The sequence below is a fragment of the Aplysia californica genome, unplaced genomic scaffold, assembly GCF_000002075.1.
Source record: "Aplysia californica isolate F4 #8 unplaced genomic scaffold, AplCal3.0 scaffold00628, whole genome shotgun sequence".
NCBI lineage: Eukaryota > Metazoa > Mollusca > Gastropoda > Aplysiida > Aplysiidae > Aplysia > Aplysia californica.
Window position 1 is genome coordinate 330,086 of NW_004797898.1, and position 24,028 is coordinate 354,113.

The 24,028-nt window shown below is 41.6% G+C and overlaps 1 protein-coding gene across 1 annotated transcript; it reads right to left on the reverse strand.

Annotated features, from left to right (window-relative positions):
- Nucleotides 1-5,109: 5,109 nt before the first annotated feature.
- On the reverse strand, nt 5,110-23,365 carry LOC101856374 (zygotic DNA replication licensing factor mcm6-B). The gene is made up of 17 exons (XM_005107760.3): nt 23,135-23,365; nt 22,307-22,450; nt 21,047-21,157; nt 20,299-20,461; nt 19,796-19,935; nt 19,109-19,221; nt 18,548-18,696; nt 17,581-17,731; nt 16,445-16,671; nt 15,968-16,132; nt 14,990-15,145; nt 13,794-13,922; nt 11,392-11,553; nt 10,852-10,981; nt 9,405-9,563; nt 7,971-8,110; nt 5,110-5,484 (listed from the first exon to the last, which is right to left on the reverse strand). The coding sequence occupies exons 1-17, from the start codon at nt 23,224-23,226 to the stop codon at nt 5,362-5,364; spliced, it is 2,454 nt and encodes an 817-aa protein (XP_005107817.1). The 5' UTR covers nt 23,227-23,365; the 3' UTR covers nt 5,110-5,361.
- Nucleotides 23,366-24,028: the final 663 nt, after the last annotated feature.

The window sequence follows — 24,028 nt, forward strand, 5'->3', positions numbered from 1 at the left end:
GAGGGATCTTAGGGGAACAGGATCTTTGCCAAGGCACCAAGGGAACAATCTACGGTGACTCATGTAATGTTCAAGCCCACAACCAGTGGAAATGGTCTCTCTTCACTTTAATGAACTGACGTGACTCCTACTCCTAGGTGGGTTTATGACATTTGGCTAGCAAAGAGTGGTCAACCTTGATGATGAATCTGTGGCACGAGGCATGCCATTTTCACATATTTTCCTATTGTGAGCCTCAAGATCTACGCTTATCCAATTGTTCCTACCCTTCACTTCACCTGTCCAAAATTTAGCTTTCCATCTCTGACCGAGTTCCTCCACTTTTGTCATCGCACACCATTGTGTTGTGACCACACCTATTATTAATTAAACTTCAGTCTGTCTTGTAAATTCGGGAGTAGAAACGACTGCTGCACTGGTCAAGGAAGAGTTCACAGTTCGTAATGGACATGTGATTACATTCACGAGAGTGGCTGATCTATGACTCGGCGGACAGTTCAATAATCGCAACTCTTGGTAATCTGCTGAGCCCTCCTCTGCGTCTTTGTAGTCCTTAAATTATCATCTGAATTGCGGGATCTTGGCCTAAGTCAAAACTCTTTTTTTGTGTGTGTGTGTTTTACAGCGCTCACAACTGCATAAGATTGTATGAGTGCGCAGGACGCACTAAACATTTTCAGTTGGGGGGAAATTTTGAATTTTGCCCGGGTGGCAGCCGAAGCCTATTCTTATCGATTTTAGAGACCCCCACCCCAAGGGATCTGTAACTTGAACGTGCGCAACTTGCACACGGGACCTCCGAGAAGGCTAGGTGTAGATCTTTCCTACTAGAAGATCAGGGGTGTGGCTGAAAGACAGCAGTAAGGAGCCAAGGAGTAGCAGTAGAAAGGCTGCAGAGAGAGTTGGGGGCCAAGAGGAGGGGGCAAAGGAGGTGATAGGGTGGGGGCAGAAAGTGGGGATGAAAGCAGACAGAACATAGCAGGAAAGGAGGTAAGAGACAATTTAGAGGGGAAAATTTTTCCGTCGCTACCTGGATTCGAACCCAGGACCTTTGAATGAGAGGAGAACACCTTGACCTCAAGGCCACGAGGGCCCCCTTCGGAGTGGGATCTTATTCTTAAACTTAGTGTAGTAAGGCGTTCCTTTTCATACATTGGCAAAACCAGACGATAAGCAGGGATAGCGGTACACTTTGTATTTAACGGGAGGGGGGGGGGTTGGATTCAAAAGTCATCGGGCCTGACCTTTAATTGAATCCGAGTGTTTGTTTTTCTAGCACACAAGAGCTTTTTGTGTAGATAATCAGACTATTTAGTCATCGAGAAAGTAATGTATGGGAAATAAGTTGAAGACTACCCTGAAATGCCTGTTTTTGTTGCCCCTTTTCAACTTCCTCAATCAAAAGTACACTGTAGTTTTCTTTTACATATTGAGAGGCCTTTTCATTTCTTTGAAGCTATACCGAAAATGCTGGAAAATTCCAGGAAAATACTCTGAACTCTACCGGGAGCCAAGCACATACGGTATGGCAAAGTTTGAGTTTGATTCTACAGACCAGCGCGCTGCAAAACTAGCTTATTTCATTCTAATGTTGATCAGAACCAGGGTGAGGGGGGATATGACTGACACGTTTGTATCTACTCACATTTCACGTCTAGACCGCTCGGGCCCCTTCCCCCAAATACACGTACATAGTCACACCTGTGCTGGCCGCCCCTCCAAACCCGACACAAAGACACGACGTGCAAGTGCCAACGTTTGTGTTGGTACGGTATGAAAGGACGCCGATTGGTCGCATTTATAAGATAAAGATCTAAAAAATAGGCCAGGCCAGACTAAGTATGCCTACATGTAAATACATGTAATGGTTCTCACGAAGCAGGTGCCATGGATGGTTCCCAGGACAAGATACAGTGCATTGCGGGGACGGTTCACCCTACTACAAGCGACTTTGTTGTATCTGAGCTTCTTGCTCATTTGTGTTCAGTTCATTGAATCCGCTTTATAATTTATTAGGATTGATTTTAATGAATAAAACGAGCCAAGAGTCCATCTCCTTTTGTTGAATCCGAGTTCCACTGTATAAAAGCTATCACGAGTAAATCGATAACATTTTTTAAAGTTAAAGTATACATGTACATGTACCGTATTAACCTAGCAACGTCAAATGGAACCGACGCGTATACCCTTCATCACTATCACAGCGATTTACCCACTGGAATAAAAGTAGAGCTCAATCCAGATGCGACAGTTTATTAAAGATGAGGAAGCATTCTGACATTAGCATAGCACGACCTCAGTGGTTTCTTGTATTTTTTTCTTTTTTTTTTGGCAAGTGTTTTACGGCGCTCGCAACTGCATGAGGTCATGAGCGCGCGGGACACACTAGATATCTAAACATTTTCAATTGGATTGGTAGGAAATTTTCGATTTTGCTCGGGTGGCGGCTGAAGCCTACTCATCGATTTGGGACCACCAAGATTTTTCGCCGTTGTCCGAGAAGGCTAGGTGTAAATCTTTCCTACCCGAAGATCAGGGGTGTGGCTGAAAGATAGCAGTAAGGAGTCAAGGAGCACCAGACGACTGCAGAAAGAGTCGGGAGCCCACTGGAGGGGGCAAACAAGGTGAAGGGGTTGGGGAAGAAAATGGAGACGAAAGCAAACAGAATATTGCAAGAGAGAAGGTGAAAGGAGACAATTTAAGAGAGGAAAATATTTCCGTCCCTACTCGGATTCGAACCCGGGACCTTTGAAGAAGAGGCGAACACCATGACCTCTTGGCCACGAGAGCCCTCATCGTATCTCCATTTTTAATAACAGTGAAAACAGTTTAAAACAAAGAGTGAGCTTAAGAAGTTAAAGAAGTCATTTTCACAGTTTAAAAAATTGGACATACAACAAAGCACTGAGGTGGCGATATAGAGGTAGGTGGTTGGTGGGTGCTCAGCTTTCTTTCGTATAATTCATCTTTTGTCCAATCTTCCTTCTTTTTTTGTGTGCGTTACTCTCTTGCAATACCTCTAATCTTCAGCATATTTACATGACGTGTTGCAAGTGCCGTTTAGTTTTAGTATGGTTTTACTGCACTCGCAACTTTATAATTATAAGGTCATATGAGCGCCAAGGGGTGGATGTCAACATAAGTCCAAACAGCGTAAAACTTACAAAATCTAAAAATAGCAAAGCTGAGCAGGTAAATGAGACGGTACGTTGCCACGAGACTGATGACCAGCCTGTAGAAAGGAAAAAGCCAGACATAACAGATCAGATCAATGGGTGTTGATCAAGGTGAGATAATGCTCTACTCGACACAAAGTCTACTTAGAAGAGAGTAGAACCCAAAAATATTGAAGGAAAGCAGTAGTTTTGGGGTTTTTTCTCCAAATTTTTGGGCAAATGGTGGTAACTTCATACGCTGGTATGTTCTATACACAAACACTTCTGAAATGTGTCATAACAAGATTCAGTTTACAATTAAACCTAAGAGCTCAATTTTTTTTTAAAAAGGTAAGAAAACAGGTTTGCTTTGCTGTTTCCATTTTTATTCTTTCAAATAGTGCAGTTCGCGACAAAATGCATTTTTCAACCTGGAAGTAGCATTCCTGAGGCCTGATCATGACTTACCGACATGCATTTTTGTCAAATGTTAGACTTTTATTTCAAAAGAAAAAAAAAAACCAAACGGAATGAATGAAATAAGTGAGCCAAGGGACTGTACAGGGATATATGAAAATGACTATGATACATTGTGAACACAAGGGTGGATCTCTGTGGCTGCTTCAGATAGACAGGCTGTCAGTTACTATTCTGATATAATACAAACAAAACCAGAGAGTAACATGACCATTAGCCAAACTACCAGACTACTACAGACATATATATATCTATATATGAGACATTACACATTTTTCTTACATGATACACTTTTTATGTACACACACATGAATTATGAAATGGTAACAAGATACCACATCTCATTTTAACACTTGCAGAACATGCCCATGTATATTTCAAACAAACCAAACCATCCCCTCACTGAGCACATAGATACATCCATTCTCATCCTTTCACACTCAATTCTAATTTCCCTCTTTCAGTTTACGTGAACGCAATTAGAAAAGTACAGTCGAACCTGTCAAGAAATCGCAAGGCGTCAGAATAAAATTCAGTCTTAGACATTTTCCATCTTGGGCAGGGGAATTTCGGGGGAGAGGCCTAGCCAGTGGGAACAGTTGCCTGTCTGGTAAGCAAAAAGTTGTCAAAACTTCATCTCTCTTATTATGTGCTTTCCTAGTCTCTCTGATAACGGCATATGTCAGTCTTATTCATCCATTGCCATCAGTGCTTGCATCTCATACTCATGGGACCACTGGTTGATTAATCTAAAACGGAACAACTGATCTTTGTTTCCACCCATAACCCCATCCATCAGTATAATAAGCACAATTGACCAATGTCATCCTTCCCGTGTATGTGACCAATGATTCAAGGAAAATTTTTCTCGGCTAAACGGCATAATGCAAACCAAGGCTAACATAATATGTATGTACAAATTTTAATGAAGGTGCCAAGTCGAGAGGACACAGGACAGGAGTGTATGACATAACCAGTAGAAAAAACATGCTCGCATCAAATACACATTTTTATACCCACACAATCAAATATTTATGAATATAATATCCTTTTCACTCACTCAAACGTACCATAACTGTAACCCTGCAAATTCGCACAAATTACACTTGCTGCCATACAACTTGAAACATTTCACGCAGTCCCAGTCTGCGACAAACATGCCCATAATGTGCAAGAACTTTCAGAAAGCTACGTGTCCTTGTCACAGCCGACATATTCCTGTGAGCAGAGAGAGACCGTGGACAGTCACTAGACAACCAGGAGCTGGCGTGCAGGACAACGCTTGTGTAAGGAAACCGCATGATGTGAAAACTAGAGGTGGGCAAAATCCGGATAATCTATCCGAATAACCGGATAATCAGCAATGAAACATTGTCCGAATTCAGACTCTTTAACTCACTTTCCTGACCTGCTTGCCAAAGTGGGTGCACCCATTTGTTGAAGTGATGCTTACCCGTTTGTCGATGTGGTTCTAACCCATTTGCAGAAGCGATTCTATCATATTTGCCGAAGAGGTGCACTAACATATTATCCGGATTTTTGCTAAAGCGACTCCTTGCCCAGCTCTAGTGAAAACACTCGCCACATCTGTACTCGCTAAAGCCACGTGACCTGACGTCTTGAGATCAGAGATTCTGCTGGCCATTGTCAGTTTCCAACACATAGCTTCATCCCCCTGTACACACATTTGTCACATATTGATACCCACATCACAAAATAGTCTGTTGCTCTAATCCTGAATGTTGTAGTTGGGATGGACCACAATGATGGGATCCTCCTCCCTCACAAGTTCAGCTTCCTGTCCCGGCCGCGTCTTGAGGCCTGTCTGCGTCAGCTGGATCAACACATGGTCCTGGAGAGTCCAGAAAACAATAGGGGTCAACAAGCGTCAGCGACATAAGTTTAACAAAGAGTAGCACATCAAAACGATAACACTCATTAATTAAGGCCACTCTACTTCTTAGCACAAAAATCTACAATATATATATTGGGTTATTTTCACTTTTTTCTCATTTCCTAAAAGTATTCCATTCACGGATTAAAAATAATCAATTTTGGGAATCTATCAGTTACATATTCACAAAAATTGCACATTAACACATTACACCCTAACTCGCCCGGGAATTCCCTTACGCACTCCACCCTGACTCGCCCGGAACCACCCGCGCCGACCCAGCGTCTTTAGAAAAGAAAGTCTTGCCTTGACGAGACTCTGGGGCCGGGATTTTGATTTGCATAGTAAAGAAAAAGTTTCTTCTTTCGTTTGAAACCGAAAAGAAATTTTTCGGGCCAGTAGTTTTAGTATTAGAGCTAATCGAAGTGCGATCGCATTACCAACACTTCGAAAGTGTCTCGACTTGTTGAAAAGCGACACCATTGAGTTTGAAAACGGAAATAACGATGGATTTGAGCAAAAACGAGCATGTGACAAATCAGATGGCTCAGATTTTGATGAAAACGTTGTAGGAAGAGTTTGGGGAGATTCCGATTGATCAGACGGAGAAAATCTAGAATTTAGATCTAGGGCCCGACCACGAGGCTGAGAGTGAGAGTGACGGGTCGGACACCCCGATTGAACTTAAGTTAGAACATTTCCAACAGTTTGCGCATACATAAAGTTATATTTTTCTGAAACTACATTCAGTTTTCTTTTTAACTTTTATTTTTTCAGGATTTTTGGAATTTGTTTAGTATTTTTAAAATGTGTTTTTTAAAGGCTAGTATTCACGGGAGGTGGGTTCTTTCCCCTTGCTTAGAATCTAACAATGGACTTCCCGTCCAGGCCCTTAGGGTGTAATGTGTTAAAGTGAAACCGGGCTATTTGAAGGAACTTTCTTTCAAAAGCTAAAAACTCTAAAACCATCCATGAACTAATTACATATTTGTAATCTGCACACAAATCTTTAACAAATGACGATAGCTTTTCTTGAAATAGTTAATAATAATTTTATTACTTTTAGAAGGACTTGCATATTAACGAATGACAAAAATGTCAAAACATTTTTTTTAAATCACAAAAAGCTAGCGTCATTTTATTTGGCATTGCATGGTGCACTTACCCTCCAAATTTAATGTCTTTATCTTAAATGGTTTTTAACTTTTAAGTTCAAGAAATGAACATTTTGAGGAAAGGAGCAAAAACATCCCAAAATTGCTTTAAAGCATTGTATTGGCTCACAATGTTACAAACTTTATGGAGCTATCAGTTTGAAATAGAGTTTTGGGAGAGCTTCCATTAGATTTAGCATATAATTTTCAAGGGAAGTTTCTCAAAACCCTTAAAAAAAAAAAAACCCCATTGGAACCAAACTGGTCCCCAAAAACCTGTGTGTGGCCTAAAAGTACAAATAGGTAAAGGGGGAAAAGATCAAGATGGACTGACGGAACCCTCTGGGGGAAAGAAAAAAAGTATGACCTTACAATGGCAAGTGACAGCCAGTAAGTGTGACCAGCATAAGTTTGTTGGGGTAAAGTGAAGAACATCAACACGACAACTGTAATCAAATACTATATAGTCCTACACAGAGAAAGCAAGATGGACAGACAGAAACAAGAGACAGTCAACCAACACGTTGCACCAGTATCACAGAAACAAAAATATGACAAAGTAGGCCTACTAATTTTTTTTCGGAAATCCACTTTTTAAGAAAATTTAAGTGCTATTTCTACATCCTGCGTTTTTGAGGGGGTAACACACCATGTCCAGTCTAATGTTATTAATAAAGCTATCAACTTCCCCCTTTCACATATATTATATACAACCAGTAAAGAGAAAGTCAAAGCTGGAATTTCCTATTTATTTACTTTTTAAAATTATGCTACCTTCTACAGGAACATTTTCTCCCTGATCCACAACTCTAACAAGACCCCCAACTAATGCCATAATCAGGCCACAATTTTCAATTTATTCAGAAGACTAAATTATTCTTATCCCCTATGATTGATCACCATTTCCAAAAATCTCAACAATGCTGCTCTTGCCACTTCTTTAGTCTATCCCCACACATACTGAAAGATTGACCGAAAGCTGAGGGTCATCTCTCTTCTAACCATAAAAAGTATAACGCGACATGATCCCAATCTTTCAGTGGCTTAGAGTACAAAGCCCATTCACTTCCCAGGATGCTCATTGCACCTCAAAATGATGCCTAAGATAACGTCAACCAATCACATGTATGTCGCATGATATATCGGATAATCTGATAGAAGCTGAACACGTGAATGTCCCACACCAACAACAACTGGGTTGGGAGAATCAAAATGCAGAAGATGAGAGAAATTGGTGATGGAGAAGAACGAGAAAGTTGGGATGACAAGTGAGTGGGAGTCCACACTTACGTGATGTATTAGTCTGTCGATGACTTTTTCCACAACCGTTCTCTTCTCATTCAGTTCCTCTTCTGATTGGATATCATCCTGAATCTCTGTCAGATACCAGCCAATCACGTCACTTTTCCTCAGCCCAGTCTCATCCTCACCTGCAAAGAGAATGTCCCAAAAGTATGAAAAGTCAATTTTGATAAAAAAATATGCTCACAGATCTATTCATTCACAAATACAGTCAAACCTGTCCAATACAACCACTCCATGTCAAGGAGGAAACAGGTCACCTCAGACAGGTGTATGAAAGGGCGCAATTCTCTACACTACATACGAAAACAGGGCAGCTTTAGAGCTTTGAGTAAAGCACATCGACACAATAACCATCACTGATAGATGGGACAAAGTAACAGAAAATGAAACAATGCAGGAGAAAAAAAAAGAACACCATACCAATGCCCGCACTTAATATAATGCAAACTGGCTACCAAAAAAAATGGTCACCCCAGTGAAAACGCATGAGTGGTGACTCCAAATTTACACATCATTTTGTCTCATACATTTCGTGTCATGACTTTTTAACCCACTCAGTACCATTGGATTTCCAGTAGGAAGATGGCCCAGGACCACGCAAGGGGAATAAATCCATGTTTGTAATGTAGTGGGTATTTTGAAAAAATCATTATAAAATAACCAATCCATTGATCAAAAAAAAATCTTTAAACAAGTTCTTCACAAATGAATAAATTTTAATTTAAAAATGACATGTTTATTGTGTGTTGACTGTATTTCATAATTGAAGATAAAATCAGCCGAGACCTAGATCCAGATCTAGTCATATGCTCCTCATTGACCTCATTCTCATTGTCCGAATCCCCCCCCCCCCCCCAAAGACACAATTAGATCGCCATCAATGTCACTTTCACTTCAATTGCTACCATTCTGTGGGTTTTCTCCCCCAGCACTGATATTTTCATTAAAATTATCCAAAAGTTCCCGTAAATCAGCCTGAACGCGATGCCGGCGGCTTGCGAAGAACACTCGATCTTTGCTTGCGCGACCCGTGTGAACTGCAGTTCGTTTACATTGAATTTAGTCTAACTAAAATTTCCAGAGGTATGTCCCTGCTGCTCTCAAAGAGAGAATGATTATCTATTTTCTGATTGGTTGAAATGCGGGTTAAATACGATGGTTACCAAGCATGTACACTACTAGCGCGCGGCCAGTTACGGCCATAATGGTACTAGGCTTCTGAAACGGAGGCGGCCTGCTACGGCCGTTATGGTACTGAGTGGGTTGAATCAAGTGCAACAACTTTTCAACAAATGGCCTGAACTCAAACAAAAAATCCTGACAATTTCAGGAACCTGAAATTATCCAGGAATTCAGCACCTCAGCATAATAATATAAATGATTGGAGTAAACCATAGTGTACTGTGTTTCTCCACTCACCTGCCTCCTCCTCACGTCTCCGCATGTGCAGCACCAGCAAGTTGGCCATGTGTTTGTAGTCCTCGTACGACAGTCTCATCGCTGCCTTGGCCGCAGCAGCAGGAGGTGGGCTCGCTCCTGAAACCACTTCCTCTGTGGGGGCAGCTGGCTGCGCAGGTTCTGTAAGGCGAAGGACAAATGTTTGTTAGAATACAAAGAAGCACAGGAGAAAAGTGATTGAGACAAGTGGAGGTCTCAGACTATCGTATCGTTTTGGGTTTTTTTTTTTAAAGAAAGAAAGAAAACCCCAAGAAAGAAGTGGAAAATGGCCATTTATACAAGTGGCAATTAACTCACTCACTGCCATGCCCGAACCCTGTCTGGTGATCCGCGTAGACCGCTGCCTGCCAAACCCGAAGGGCGCGTTTTTACTACTCTTTTTCAAACATTCCCCGACGTGTTTCGGGCTTGGCAGTCGGAAGTAGGCGACATAAGCCAGTTTAGTTTCGATTCCGCATTGTTGCAGTAACTTCCCTTGAATAAGTTACTTCAGTTACGATGGCGACGGCGTCTCAACGAGGTCGGAACATTTGAATTGATGGACCCATTCGTCAATAAAGGGCCAGATTTAGATCTTCTAGCAGATGGTAGTGATGATGAACCATCATACAGAGTTGATAATGAGTATAGGAAAGGAAATAGGTGAAGTGCGGACACAAGTGAAGATGAAAATTGTGCTAGATCTAGGCATAGATCTAGAATCGGGTGTTCCCCACGCTCAGACCAATGATCCGATGCTTCCCGGCCCCAGTTCAGGCCGTCATGCAAACGTCAAATATCACACAACGTAGATTTAGACCCCAAATTATAGGAATACAGCTGACATAGACCCTCCTAGTCCTAGGTCTACACAACAAACTTCAAATAGTGGCACCCCTCCCCCAGTGGCCATGCCCTGTCCTGCAACCTCACACCCTGATGTTGATGCTCAGGATGGGTAGACTCATGATTATAAAATTTGTCAGATATCTTTTCAAAGTGACTCTTCAACATTTGTCACTTGATACAACATCTATTTCTTGCAGAGACAAAGATATAAAGGCATGCATATCGTCTGAATGTACCAAGCACCTAAATGTTTTGTAAAAGTTTTTTCTCTCGATTTTGCCACATATTCACAAACTCATAAAAATTCACGCGAAGGTATCACACAATTTGTTTTTGATTTGTTGAGTATGTTTCAATGTCACTGTTTGTGGAAAAGTTCAATGCTGTACACAAAATAATGAGCTCACAGTGAGGTTTTGAAAAAGGTCCCGAAAGCCTGGCATTCCTCAGTTACCCTGCGGAGAAATGCCTGGCAGTGAGTGAGTTAAAGCAGATTCTATTGTAAACTCAACAGAAACAAAAGAGAAAAATAAGCAGGAACCACCAGTGGTGTGCCCACCAACCGTCTTCACTGACTGACCTGTGTTTTCGTCCAGTTCCATGTCCTGCACAGGCTCCGGCTCATCCTCCAAATGGATGTCGGGCTGCTCTACACGGATGATGGATTTGTTCAAAAGCCGGAATGCTTCCTTCACATGCCGAGGCTGAACCTGAGACAAACCACAAACCATGCATGCAGACTTTAGTGAGCAGACAAGAAAGTTTGAATAAAGAAAAGCACAGCAACACAACAGCAGTCCTTTAAAGCTGGGGAAAAAGAGACAAACGCAAAAGGAGAAAAAAAAAGTATGGTATGCCTGTGACACCCTCCAACCACCCTAACAAAAGAAAATCCGGAACAATTCTTAAATATAGCCAAACATTTAGACCCTTTACAAAAGTCAGAAAAATGACCTCTGACATCCCCTCGAACCACCTGCCAGTCTCCTAGACAAATCATTAACCTCTGTTCATTTGCCTTAGCCTCTGAGAGAGAAAGAGACACCCCCTCCCCCCAAAATCTCTAATCACTACATTCATCATAGCTTCCAAGAAACCAATCATACTCTGTAGCACTTACCTCATCGGAGCAGTGCATGCGGGCCATGGCCTCCGACAGACGTATCATACTCTCTAACTGGCGCACAGTGATCCTCCAGGAGGACGAACCAGCCCCTGAACTGTCACGCTGACGCAGACGTTTGTACTCCTCCACCATGTAATCCTTTGATTCGCCGCTGATCTGAAACCACATGCAAGTAAAATAAATGAAATACGCAGTTAAAACAACAATTACACTCTGTCACTAAATTAACAGCTGCCGATACAATGTACCAAACAAAACAAAAAAGCTGAAACAACACACCCATGAACATACTGTACCACACACACAGGCAGCTGAAACAACATGCAGATACAGCAAATCAAACTGCTCTCTTGTGATAAAACACATTGGTCACCCTAAGACGTGCCACTGGCTACATGAAAAAAATTCTGAACTTTTCTTACTCTGTGGAGACATGAGCATGTAGCAATGCCAATGAAAATTTAAATTTTCACTTTTGCCCTTTTTTTTGGTACCTAAGAAAGAATTTTCAATTCTAAGAATTAAACTTTTTGAATTTTGAGAATCGGTTCATAAATAAAAGTTATGGGATTGTAAAGGTAGGCAAAATATGGATGACCCACATATAGGAAAATACTCCTAAAAAGTGGACCACGCAGTAGCAGATTCTGTAAGAAAATCGACGATATCTCGGTAACTAATCGGGAGTGTTCGAGAGAAACTTGGCTACCCGATGTGTTTTTGAGTGTGGAAATCATTTCTGCAGTCAGATTTACTACCAATTTCGTAGTTATTTTGTTATAATTAAAATTGTGGTGTACATATTACGATTTTGCGAAAAAGGGGTGTCGGGATGAGTCCATTTTATTTATAGCATCGTATCACAACATGGGATCTTTAAAAATATATGTCGGCAGCGTGACTAAATAATTGCAAAGCTTTTTATGATGACTTTAGACCATGCCAACCGTAAAAGATAAGTTAATTCAATCTAGCATGCCGTACAATTAAAAATTCTTTTTCCCCGTTGAGACGCGAACACCCCGATACGAGATAACCTCGCCTCGGAATACCCCCATTGCGATGTTACAGGGGGATAGAGGGAAAAACAACCGGATGCGCGCGCCCGCCATTGCCCTATTTCAAGTGACCAATGAACGGGCCCGGAATAGTCATGCGGGGATTTGTAGGCCACATACATTTGCCACGAGAGTGAGGGGAAAATGGCCGGTCTCCGTGCGAAGCCGCTTTGGATACGGGGGTAGTCGTGCATTTATGATCGGGTCTAAACAACTACTTGACACAGAACGTTCAAATCTGAGCACACTAAAGAGGATAGATAGATCTATTACCATCTCGGCGTTTAAATTCAAACTCCTTATAGTTTTCGGTGTACACAATACGAAAGTGTTCCCGACACCAAAAGTATAGGTCAATTTATGTGTACGAACTTCAACGTTCACATATCATTAGTTTGCCCTATTTTCTGATTGGTTGCTGAGTTTCATTCGGATTGGTTCGCAAATAGAGCAGACCGAGGTTGACAAAGTTAGTCACCTACGCTTCGGCCAGGTCCGCAAAATCGCCTGTGAACGGGGACCAAATTTTCGCCTCGCGGGAAAACCGATTGGCATTGCTAGAGCATGGGGACTCCAAGTTTATGAATCGTCTTGTCTTATGCACCTTGACCAAGAATATTTTTACATCAAGTGCAACAAAACAAGCAAAAAGAGACTAATGTAAATAAATGCATCAGCAGGAGTATATTATAAAATACAGATATTTACAGGATTTATCCAGAAAATCAGTGCCTCTACAATCTTGACAATGTATTATTTTTTTTTTTTTTTGTGGCTTCAGTAAAAAATTCTGATTCCTGTCGCTAATTTGAAGTTCCACTTTATCTTTTATTCTATTTAGTAGAGGTTTTACCGCGCTCGCAACTGCATACGGTCATATGAGCGCCAAGGGGTGGATGTCAACAGAGAAGCCTTTACAGGGAATCTGACCTACTCTGCTCACCTCTCTGGCTTCAACAGCACAAAGTCTTGTTTCAACTTTCAAGGCACCCCGGAAATAGTTGGTCACAAGAGTGTGACAAACATACAAAAGTACAGGAAAATGACGATAGTAAGGATTAGGAAAGAAAAAGCAGCAGTTCCCTGTAGAAGTTCAGGCACAGTTATGAGCATGACAATGTTGAATCAGCCCATTTACAATTCTACTGTGCATAAGAACGATAAATGTCCCCCCCTTTGGGAATGGCCTAAAAACACTTCAGACAGTGGCACCACCCCAGGGGGGGGGGGGGGGGGGGGTTCCCACTTTGTCTTGAGAAGAGACAACAGGCAGAAAAAAAAGACATTTACTTCGCAAGAGAACGATAAACAAAACAAGGGGGCAAAAAGTCAATTCACCTTGGGTTTGAACTGGCGGGCAAACATGATGTACCTCTGCATGTCTTCCACAGAGTAGATGCGGTCAACAGATTCCTCCGAGCGACTGTGTAGGTCCACGATGCGACGGGCGATGGCGTAGTCAGTCACCTATGCAAGAAAGGTAACTTTTTAAGAACACAAAACATTTCTTTTTAATCTCAGAGGGACAAACAGAATTGTTGTGGCAACTTATCAGGAAGAACAACACTTGCTTTAGTTTGAGTAACGAGATAACAGCCATATCATGCAGGGAAATAGTAAGGAAATTCCACCTACCAGTGGTGTCTTCCAACTTCTGACAGCTTTTGTTTGTTTTAGTGAGTTTTACGGCACTCGCTACTGCATAAGGTCATATGAGCGCTCTGACAGTTTTGCTTGTAGACAGAAAGGTCTCAGGTAGAGGGAAGGGTTTGAGACGAGATAAAACACACCGACACAATATAGGCCATAACGCACCTGGAAAATGAAAGAGGGACAGATAAAAACAGTGGGAAAGAAAAGTGGGACCCACCAGTGGCGAACTCCCACCATGCATCCATGCTGGAAGAGACAGCTATAGCTGCAAACTATTAGGAAGAACAAGACTTGCTTGAAGGTAGAAACAGGTACTCTCAGAAGAACAGGACAAAATGTTATGGGCTATTGGCATGGGAGAAAAAAGTGGTTTTATAGGCGGTTTGGTGTAGCCGGCTTTCTTCTCTACAGTGATACATTTTTTCAAATGTTCCCGAGTGAATAAACTTATAAATAAATGAAAATTTAAATCATGGCTGTGTAGTGCACCAAAAAAAAAGATTAATCAATACAGTAGGACCTACCAATGTCACCCTCAAACCATCACCTAACAAGTTCTCAGAGAAATGCCATTACCATTCTGGTCATGAGAACAGTAAGTATGGGACGCCTAGCCTCTTAGTAAAATTTCTTGAGTAAAGAGAAGCACATCAACACAAATTCAAAAAAAAATATTTAAAAATTTTTAAAAAATGTTTTAAAAACCCACCAGGAAGAGAGTCAGACTGACAAAAACAGTGGAAAGAAAGTATTGAAGGACCTACCAAAGGCAACCTCCAAGCCCCTGTAATTAAAAGGGGAAAAACAAGACAGAAAGAAAAGAGGAATAATCAGAGCAAGTCTATTCTAGACATGGGTGGAGGTCAAGGATGTTCACAAACCTCGTTGCATTCGTCCACCAAGATAAAGAACAGGTCAAACCGAGACATAATGGGCGCACTCATGTTGATGTTGTGTTTGAGCGACTTGGTTCTGTCGTAGCGGCCGCCGATCGGATTAGCTGCAGCCAAGATAGAGGTCCTTGCATTCAATGTAGCCTGTAGTGGTAGGAAAGTGACCATAATTTTTCTTTGAAAAAAAAAATTTTTAAATACCATCACAGCAACTGTTAAATACCCATAAGTACTATATCATGTAGTAACGTAAGAACAATAAATAGTGGGTGGTTGGCAGGTGTTCTGGTGTGGTTTGCTCATTTTTTCCAATCAAAACTCTGTCATCCTTATCCCTCCTTCATTTTTGTGCGTTACTCTCTTCAAACACCTCAAAGCTTCGGCACTTATATGATCCTATAGCGTCGCAAAACTCTTACTAAAACTGAGTACAATACAGAGCATAAATGCCCTCTAGCCCACTTCAAAACAGCAGTAAAACTATTCAGTTAACCAGATAAAAACTTCACAGCTTTAAGCAACAACGCCATTTAATTTTGTTAGCAGTCTTCTCTAAAACATGCGAGGACACTTAACAACAGTTAGAGAAACTCACAATCTGAGCTGTGACAGGCAGGTAAATTTTTTAAACCCCTAAGAGCCAAATGTGAATCTGTTCGCCTTGTAAGACAGTCACCAAAGCTTGGAGGGGAAACATTTTTTATATATTTTTTTTTACAAATTCCTCTCGGTAAAATTTTGCATTTCCTATAACCCACTGAATTTCAGCCCACACATAAACACTGAATGTAAGCCTGAGTGTAAGGTGGTGTATATCTAGCAGGCAAGAGCTCCTGTCCAATAAGCTCAAAGCACATGAGGTAACATCAAAATTCTTCCCAAGGCATGGCAGTTATCCAAATCATTCCACTACAACACTCCTCCTCACAGCCCAATTCAACACACACCACATCCTCCAGGACTCACCCGCACTCCAGCCTTGGTAATGGAGATGGTCTGCTGTTCCATAGCCTCGTGAATAGCCACCTGGTCGTGAGCTTCCATCTTGTCAAACTCGTCGATACAACACACGCCATTGTCCGCCAACATCAGTGCACCCGCCTCAATCACAAACTCATGAGACTCTTCATCCTGGAGGTAGGAAAACAAAGTTGAGTATGGAGGAAGTAGTCAATATGAACAATCCTGCAAAAACAGGGGCCAGCACAGTGGCGACTAGCAATGGCATGTTTGTAAAATTGTTCTATATTGGTGTAATATTGAGAATTTATGTATGTATATATTTCCCATTATGTATTTATGTATATATTTGCCATTTAAACTCAAATTTCCCCACAGAGATCAATAAAATGTCATTCATTTTATTTCATTATACTATTTAAAACAAATACAGGCATTCAGGTACACAGTATGGGATTCAAAGTCTGTCAACAGTAAACTCACCCTAACCACCGCAGCCGTCAACCCAGCAGCGCTACTAGCCTTGCCACTGGTGTACACAGCACGGGGAGAAAACTCCTCCACCTGCTTCAGGAACTGAGACTTGGCCGTGCTGGGGTCACCGACCACACAGACGTTGATGTCTCCACGGAGATGTGTCTTCTCAGTCGTCACCTTCGGTACACCACCAAACAACATGAGAAGCACGCCTCGTTTGATCTCATCATTTCCTGAGGAGGGCATTGACATTTTCTCTTTCTATGTTTGACTAAAGAAAAGTACATAAGCATAATAACAGTCAATTAGAATATAGAACTTTTTTTTTTTAAAGGACACCCCCCCCCCCCCCCCCCCCCCAACCCCCCGGGGGGGGGGGGGGGGGGGGGGGGGGGGGGGGAGAGAAGAGAGTGGGGTCTACCAGTGGTGTCAAGCTAATCCAATATGGACTGCATGCCAGTAAAAATATGCATGTGGAAGATAAGGAAAACTGCCTCTTTTTCAGCAACATTTTCAAGGGAAAAGAGAACTGGTATGTTTAGTTGGATCAGAAATTAAGCCAGGGAAACACTCAGAGAAAACTATCCACATTCTTTTAGGTTGGGTAGAGAAGCACATCCACACAACAAAAATTTAGCGGACGTAAAAAATAAACTGAAGGAAAGGAAAGAAGAACTTCCACCATCCAACCACTCTCCAACACGTCTTTATTCGCAATACATGATGCACAAGGTCAGAGCCAAATCACAAACATCTTGTGATGTCAAGTGACATGACTCTTATCATTACTATGGGGACAAGATAATTAAGGGAGTAGCACGCCACATTGAGAGGCGGGAAATAAGCAGACGTCGTCTGAGAGACACTCACTGAAAGTCAATCGAACACAGGACAAGGACAAGACAGTCCGAGTCAGCATTTTGTATAGTATTGAAACAACGAAAGGACAATGAAATGTTAGAACACACATGTTCGCACGAGTCTTGAGCCCATGTGTGAGTAAGTATTTACAATTGTGGTGATTATGAATTGAAGACGGGTTCCTTGTGTGTAGTTATTATGTACAAAAAGGATGGACGGACTTGTAGTTCTCTTTGTGATATTAAATTTGAGAGTGAGTGTGTGTGTGTGTGTGTATTTACCATGTATTGTGGGGAAAAGACTGCTACAGAAGTTGGTGTAGAGATTCTTGTCCTGGCTCATCTCGTACACTGTCTGCCACTCCTCATCACTCATCTGCTTCTTCAGAGCCTCTGCCGTGATCTCCTCCTCCCGGAAGGTAAGGGAACCCAGCTGAGAAGCAAACAAGGCACATTTTTCAGTTCTATAAACACATTTTGAAATGGACACAAATCAATTTAACAAATAAAAAGTATTTGCATAGCACATACCCCTGCTCAACAGCAATCTCTGTTCGCTTTGTAATCTATATTTACAGCATTACCAACATTGAAAGGTGAACGTGTAAAAGCAGCACTATGAATACATCCTATAATGGGATAGCACATTAAACAGATTCCACCACAGTCTCAAATTATAAACCTTCGAATCAAACAAAAGATTGGGACATTTTATACACTTGTCAACCCCCAAAGCAACAAGCAATAGCTCATGAGTACATTGAAGTTGACATAACTGTCTTAAGAACATATTCTGAGCATACTGACGCTATGATGCTCCAACATGGCAAAACAATCACAAAAGAAATTTTTTACATTTTCAATAAATAAAAGCACATTGACACCTGTCATGTGGTGCAAGAAACAGTTGAGACAGTAACAACAGAAGGAAAGAAAAGTTGGACCTACCACTAATGCCTAGAACTACCCGCTCATAACAAGATAACAAGAGAGATAGCTCCAAGGATGATCAACATAGCTTAACACAAACTCCCTGTACAAAAGTAGGAAGACACAGAACAACATGGGACCAACCAGTAAAACATTTTAGCATCTAAATTTTAGTGCAAAGAAAAAACTAGACAGGGGGAAAGTAAAATGAGGCCTTCCAATGGAGCCCTCCACAAAACAACTCTAGAAAGGGTAAGGCATTCCGCTCCTCCAGAAAGTTTCTATTCTAAAGTGATTGTACTTAAAAGATATGACTCACCCTAGAGTTGTTCGGTGTGACGGTGCAGGCCAAGAACGCCAGCTTGTACGTCAAATCGCGAACACCGAGAGTCTTCAGCCCCCTCACACCCTCAGTTTCGTAGCCCTCAGCACCGCGGCTAACTTTGGAAGATGTTTCAGCACTTGCTCCTGTTGGAATTAAGAGGAAAAAATACCCCACTGGCAAACAAGCAGCAACACTAACAAGCCCCCATTGTTTCAGACTAACAATTCTGTAAACAAAACGATAACACAGCATAGAAAAATGCTTCTGTAGAGAATCTAACCAAACACATGCTCCCGCCAGTACTTTAAGAGCTGACATCATGATGCAACAAAGAAGGAAATTTTCACAACTGTTGAGAACACTGAGTTGGGGTATATTCATTTAAATCAACAGATTGTATGACAGAACAAAATGTAATAAGAAAAAAAATATGGTAAAAACCAGACACAGAACAACATGGTGTCGACCAATAAAACATTTTAACATCTAAAATTAACCAAACCTCATTCTCCGCCAGGCCACAAAGGCAGACTACTGGTTAATTTAGAAACCTACCTGGCAATGACATGGAGCCCACATCGGGAACAACAATAAGGGTGCCTGTGAAGTCACAACGATCGCCAGCCTGGGCTGTTTCCACTGCTTCAGCTCGCAAAATAACCTCAACGCTGCAGGAGAATCAGAAACATACATTACAACGACACTGTAGGGAAACTATAAATCAAAAAATCCCTCAGCACTTCAGCTACACCACCACAAACATACGTCAAATAAAGCAAAATAAAGGTTGCTAAGGACAATTTTCATAAAGCAAACATTTTGAACACCATGTATGTAACATGACAGTGTCACAAAGGATGCCATAAAGGAAATCAAAGCATTAAAAAAAATGGAAATCATAACAAATGAACACATTGGGACATCTATAAAACTGCATCTCTGAATCATCCCCCCCCCCCCCCCCCCCACCCCCCCCATCTCTCTCTCTCTCTCTCTCTCTCTTAGAGCAGAGGTACCTTGATGGGTGGGGGCACGTACATTCACCGAACCCTTCAAGCAGGGTAAAAAGAATGAACACACTCAGTGCGTGTGTGCCGTAACTTCCATCGAATCCCCGAGACTAGCTCACCAAACTTCTGGGGTTCAATTGAACCACTGTCAAGACAAACATCATTGTCTTACAGGACCATTAACTAAGCACATAAATCTTCCACAACAACACAGCAAGGGGGTAAAGTTTACCTTCTGGGGATGCTTCCACGAGGCAATTCAGCTTGTGTCTCCTGGATTCTCACTTTCTGAAAGTCCACAAATCTCGACTTGTTGACATCCAACATGAACCGAGATCTGTTAGCACACACTGGGTTACGACAGATAGTCGGCTGGGGGTAAGAACAGAACATTTTTTCCATCAATAACGGAAGGTTAAAAAAAAAAGACTTCCACATCGAAAAATAAAACCAAAAAAAACACTTTGGTGTCTACCAAAACCAAAAAGCCCAAACAAATCAACAATAAAAAAACTCATGGGTGACTAATAATTATAATAGCACCAAAACGACTTTGTCATATTTGAAATGAACAGAAAAACTTGCATTTAAACTCAACTGCCAATTGAGCATGTATTTGAAATAGACAAATGTGTATTAAAACATCAGCTTCCATTTAATTCAGTTATATTAAAAGTATTTGACTTCAATTGACTTAGGTGGCAGCATGTTCATGTAAATCAGAACTCAACTGACCTGTGTGTACTTGAACTGCTGCTCCACATCCTTGATGACTGTGCGGCAATCCAGACAGACGAATGTGCCACTGACCAGCTCGGGGTGCACCGGATGAGTGCGCACCACCTGACCTGTGATGCGTAGCAACGAGCCAATCTTCACTGTCGTCATCTCACGCACCCTGGAAAGAAAACAAGGCATAAATGACAGATCTTAAAAAGATTATTATATTTAGCATTGATAAAGAGCAGGTCTCCAATTTTCTGAGAAAAAAATTATTTTTTTAAAAATCAATCCCTATCACTCGTTCTTGACATTATATCCCCATCACCAACTGTTGTATGTCCTCATAAAACTAAGACATAAAACAATGCGGTTCAAAAAATGAAACACCACAACTAGAAAAACATCACAAGGATTGATTTGAGGATCAGAGCAGCCATCATGAACAGTTTGAATAAGTCTATGGAGTTCTTTATTTCCAGTCAGTACCAATACTATGCATATATAATCAACCTCTGATATTACACATCACCCTCATCTCATTTCTTTGCTCTGTTACATTTAATTGCAGTACCCAGCAAAACAGTGAAATGTGGCATTTTCCAGCTGAAAACCAAAAAAAATAAAGGATGAGACATAACAAATTCTGTTTTCTCTAAACTTCAATGGAACACATGAGATGACAAGATGACATCTCTCTCCGGAAAATCAGGACACAATAAAATCGTTGCAATCCACCTGCCACCACAACAAGATAACTTACTTAAGCCTGGTTGGAACATCAGTCAAGCTGAGGTAGAACTCTTTCCCCGCCGGGATCTGACCCCAGTCTTTGGCATAATTTCTGACAGCGCGACACAGGAATGGATACACCCTGCAAGCAAAAGTAAAATCAGCCATGTAAAAAAAAGACAATATAAAAATCAAATCAAAGAAAAAAGCAATCAAATTTTCCTAAAACTGACACAAAACCAAAACACAGGTCATCCCCATTCACAGGTATAACATTAGCCAACATCAACAGAACGTCATCTTGTTCAGGCTAAATAAAATCGCAATACTACCTGAACCATCAGACATTGTCACCATAAATAACATTTTCTACCCAATTATAATATTCTCCCACAAACTATCACAGCCATCACTGAAAGAACCTTTTTATTGAAGTCTCAACAAATCATTATGTGGTCCGTGTCGACGGAACCTCCAGCTCGCCTACTAGACCTCAAATAATATTCTCCCCAAACAATTGTAACCAATCTCAATGTCCATGCCGCCCTAAACCATTAGCGTTGTAATTATAGTAATTGAAGGGGTCTTTAGGTTTGGCCACCTTTATTCTCACTCCTCATGACCCGCTATTCTCACCCCCACCCCAGTGTGAGCATGAGGCGAGCCTTCATGTTCTTAAAATTACTTTACGATACTAGATCTAGATTTATAATTGTGAGAACCCGTAGGTATTAGCAGTAGCAGCGTTCTGCTCTTGACATGTCGTCCTTGCATAACCATAGATCCTGACTAGATAGATCGTTTTGTGTGTGTGTGTTTTTCACTGTTGCTTGCTGTTCACGGTATGAAATAGCCTTCACCCAGCCCATTAAACAAACTAAGCCTCAAACTTATCTCTATAACTTAAGTTATTCTCTGTGCTGTTCTGTGTGTCTGTGCTATGATATAGACTATTATAGGCCTACTGTATGTTAGCACAACAGAAGGGGGTGAGAATAGCGAGACAGGGCCATAGAGGCTATTCACCCCTGCCCCTGGTGAGAATAACCACTTCCTTAAGGTTTACGCCCCTATTGACACCATAATTTAGTTTAAATTAGACCATTCAATGATCTATGAGGCAGGCTGACTGGGATAACCTGGGCTGAGGAGAATACCTCCTGGAATAAAGACAGATACTTGATCCAAATTCTCCCCTCATGCCTCATGGAAATCAAAAGTCCACGTTGAGAGAGCCTCCTCCACCAATCAGCAACTTCCCCAGATCACAGCTGACAGAACTTTCACCTACCTGTAATATTCCTCCAGGACAGTTGTGGCGAGCTGCTGGTTGTACGACTCTATATCCTCGAAGCTGACAGTCAGCGTGTTCCGCTCTGGCCGAATCAAGTCTTGGACAGCTGCCAGGTACTTCGTCTCTCCATCAGCAGAAAATCTGGAGACAAAATGATAATTTGATATTAAATAGCATCAAAGGAATAAAAAGTAAAGCAGGACTTTCGTAATGAGCTACCACTAGATCTAGAGTCTAGATATATAGATTTAGATCTAGATTATTTATTATATGAGACAGAGTAGAACAGAGGGGTAGGATAAGGATAATCTAGATCTAGAGATCTAGATAATATAATAGGGCCTAGATTCTAGGCGACACTAGAAGACGGTAGACTAGAGGGGAAGGGTGACCTTTATATTGTGTTAGTTTATGTTGTGATGGTGGCCCAGCGTAAAAATAAAGAGATCTTGTAGCTTGTTAGGGTCCCGCAACGAGCGACCACTATGAGACAGAGCAGAATTGAGGGCTTGGGGTAGAATCTAGCTAGGGACTAGGGGTAGGGGTAAGGTTAGGGGTACGGTTAGGGGTAGGGTGGGTTGGGGTTAGGTCTAGATCTAAATCTAGGCCTCTTCTTTATTGTGTTTGATGGGGTGGTCGCTCGTTACGGAAGTCCTTCCATTCTAGATCTAGATTAGATCTAGATCTAGATTCTAGATCTAGATCTAGATAAGTCTACGGCTAGCAATCGCCAGTCACACCACAGCAGAATTCGCGTTCGCGCAATCATACTCAAACCAGCACTGTCACCACATAGGCTACCGTCTGCAGTTCGACTGTACTTACTCGTCAAGAAAATCCTGGAATAATTTCTGGCATCGTTCTCCAACCTGATCCTTCACCTGATTTGTTCGCACAGCTTGTTCGGCTACATCCATGATGATGCGAAGATAATTGGGAAAATGGAAGAGAAAATTGACAGTGTTGAATACAACGCTGATAGGACAACAGCAGCTAAGCCTAACAAACGGCAAGCGCAGGGTCTACCAGCCAGCGCGCCAAATTGGTCACGTGACTTTTCCCGCGAGTGACGTAGGCCTAGTCATTGATGTTTTCTGTAGGCTGTATGCGAGAAGGCCTTCTCGGCTGTAGGCCTGGGCCGAGGCTACCAAAATAAAGCTTTAGTTCCGGTATCCTCGGCCTGGGCCAAGGAGATTAAGTTCTAAACTCCTTGGCCTGGGCCCACAAAGATAGTGAGTGTGTAGGCTCAGCTGTAGACCTATTATGTGGGCCTAGCAAGGAGTTTACTTTTTAGTTCTAAGCTCCTTGAGGCCTAGCCAGGAAAAACGTCCTATCTTGTCAGTCGTGGCTTGTTATTGCGAAGACCACGAGTCAGTGGATCTAATGTAGCATTATAATTAAAAAATCAAGTCTGAAACAGAGAACTCAATTATAGGTAAAGGCAAAAAATGGGTTATAAATAAATTCAAAAAGTACAAGTAAATAAAAGAAAGGGTACATAGGCCTACACTATGAAAAACCAGTTTAAGCCTACTATATACAATGAGCCTTCAATAAATTTCTCTGAAACTGTTGTAATGCAATGACTTACGTATTATAAACTGCAGTCTTAAATTTTGATTATTGAGATTTGTCATGGGTTCCCATTTTTGGAGATGAGTTGCTTCATTCTGCCTACCAAACCCAAACAGAACTGTATGAGACACATCTCTGCTGATA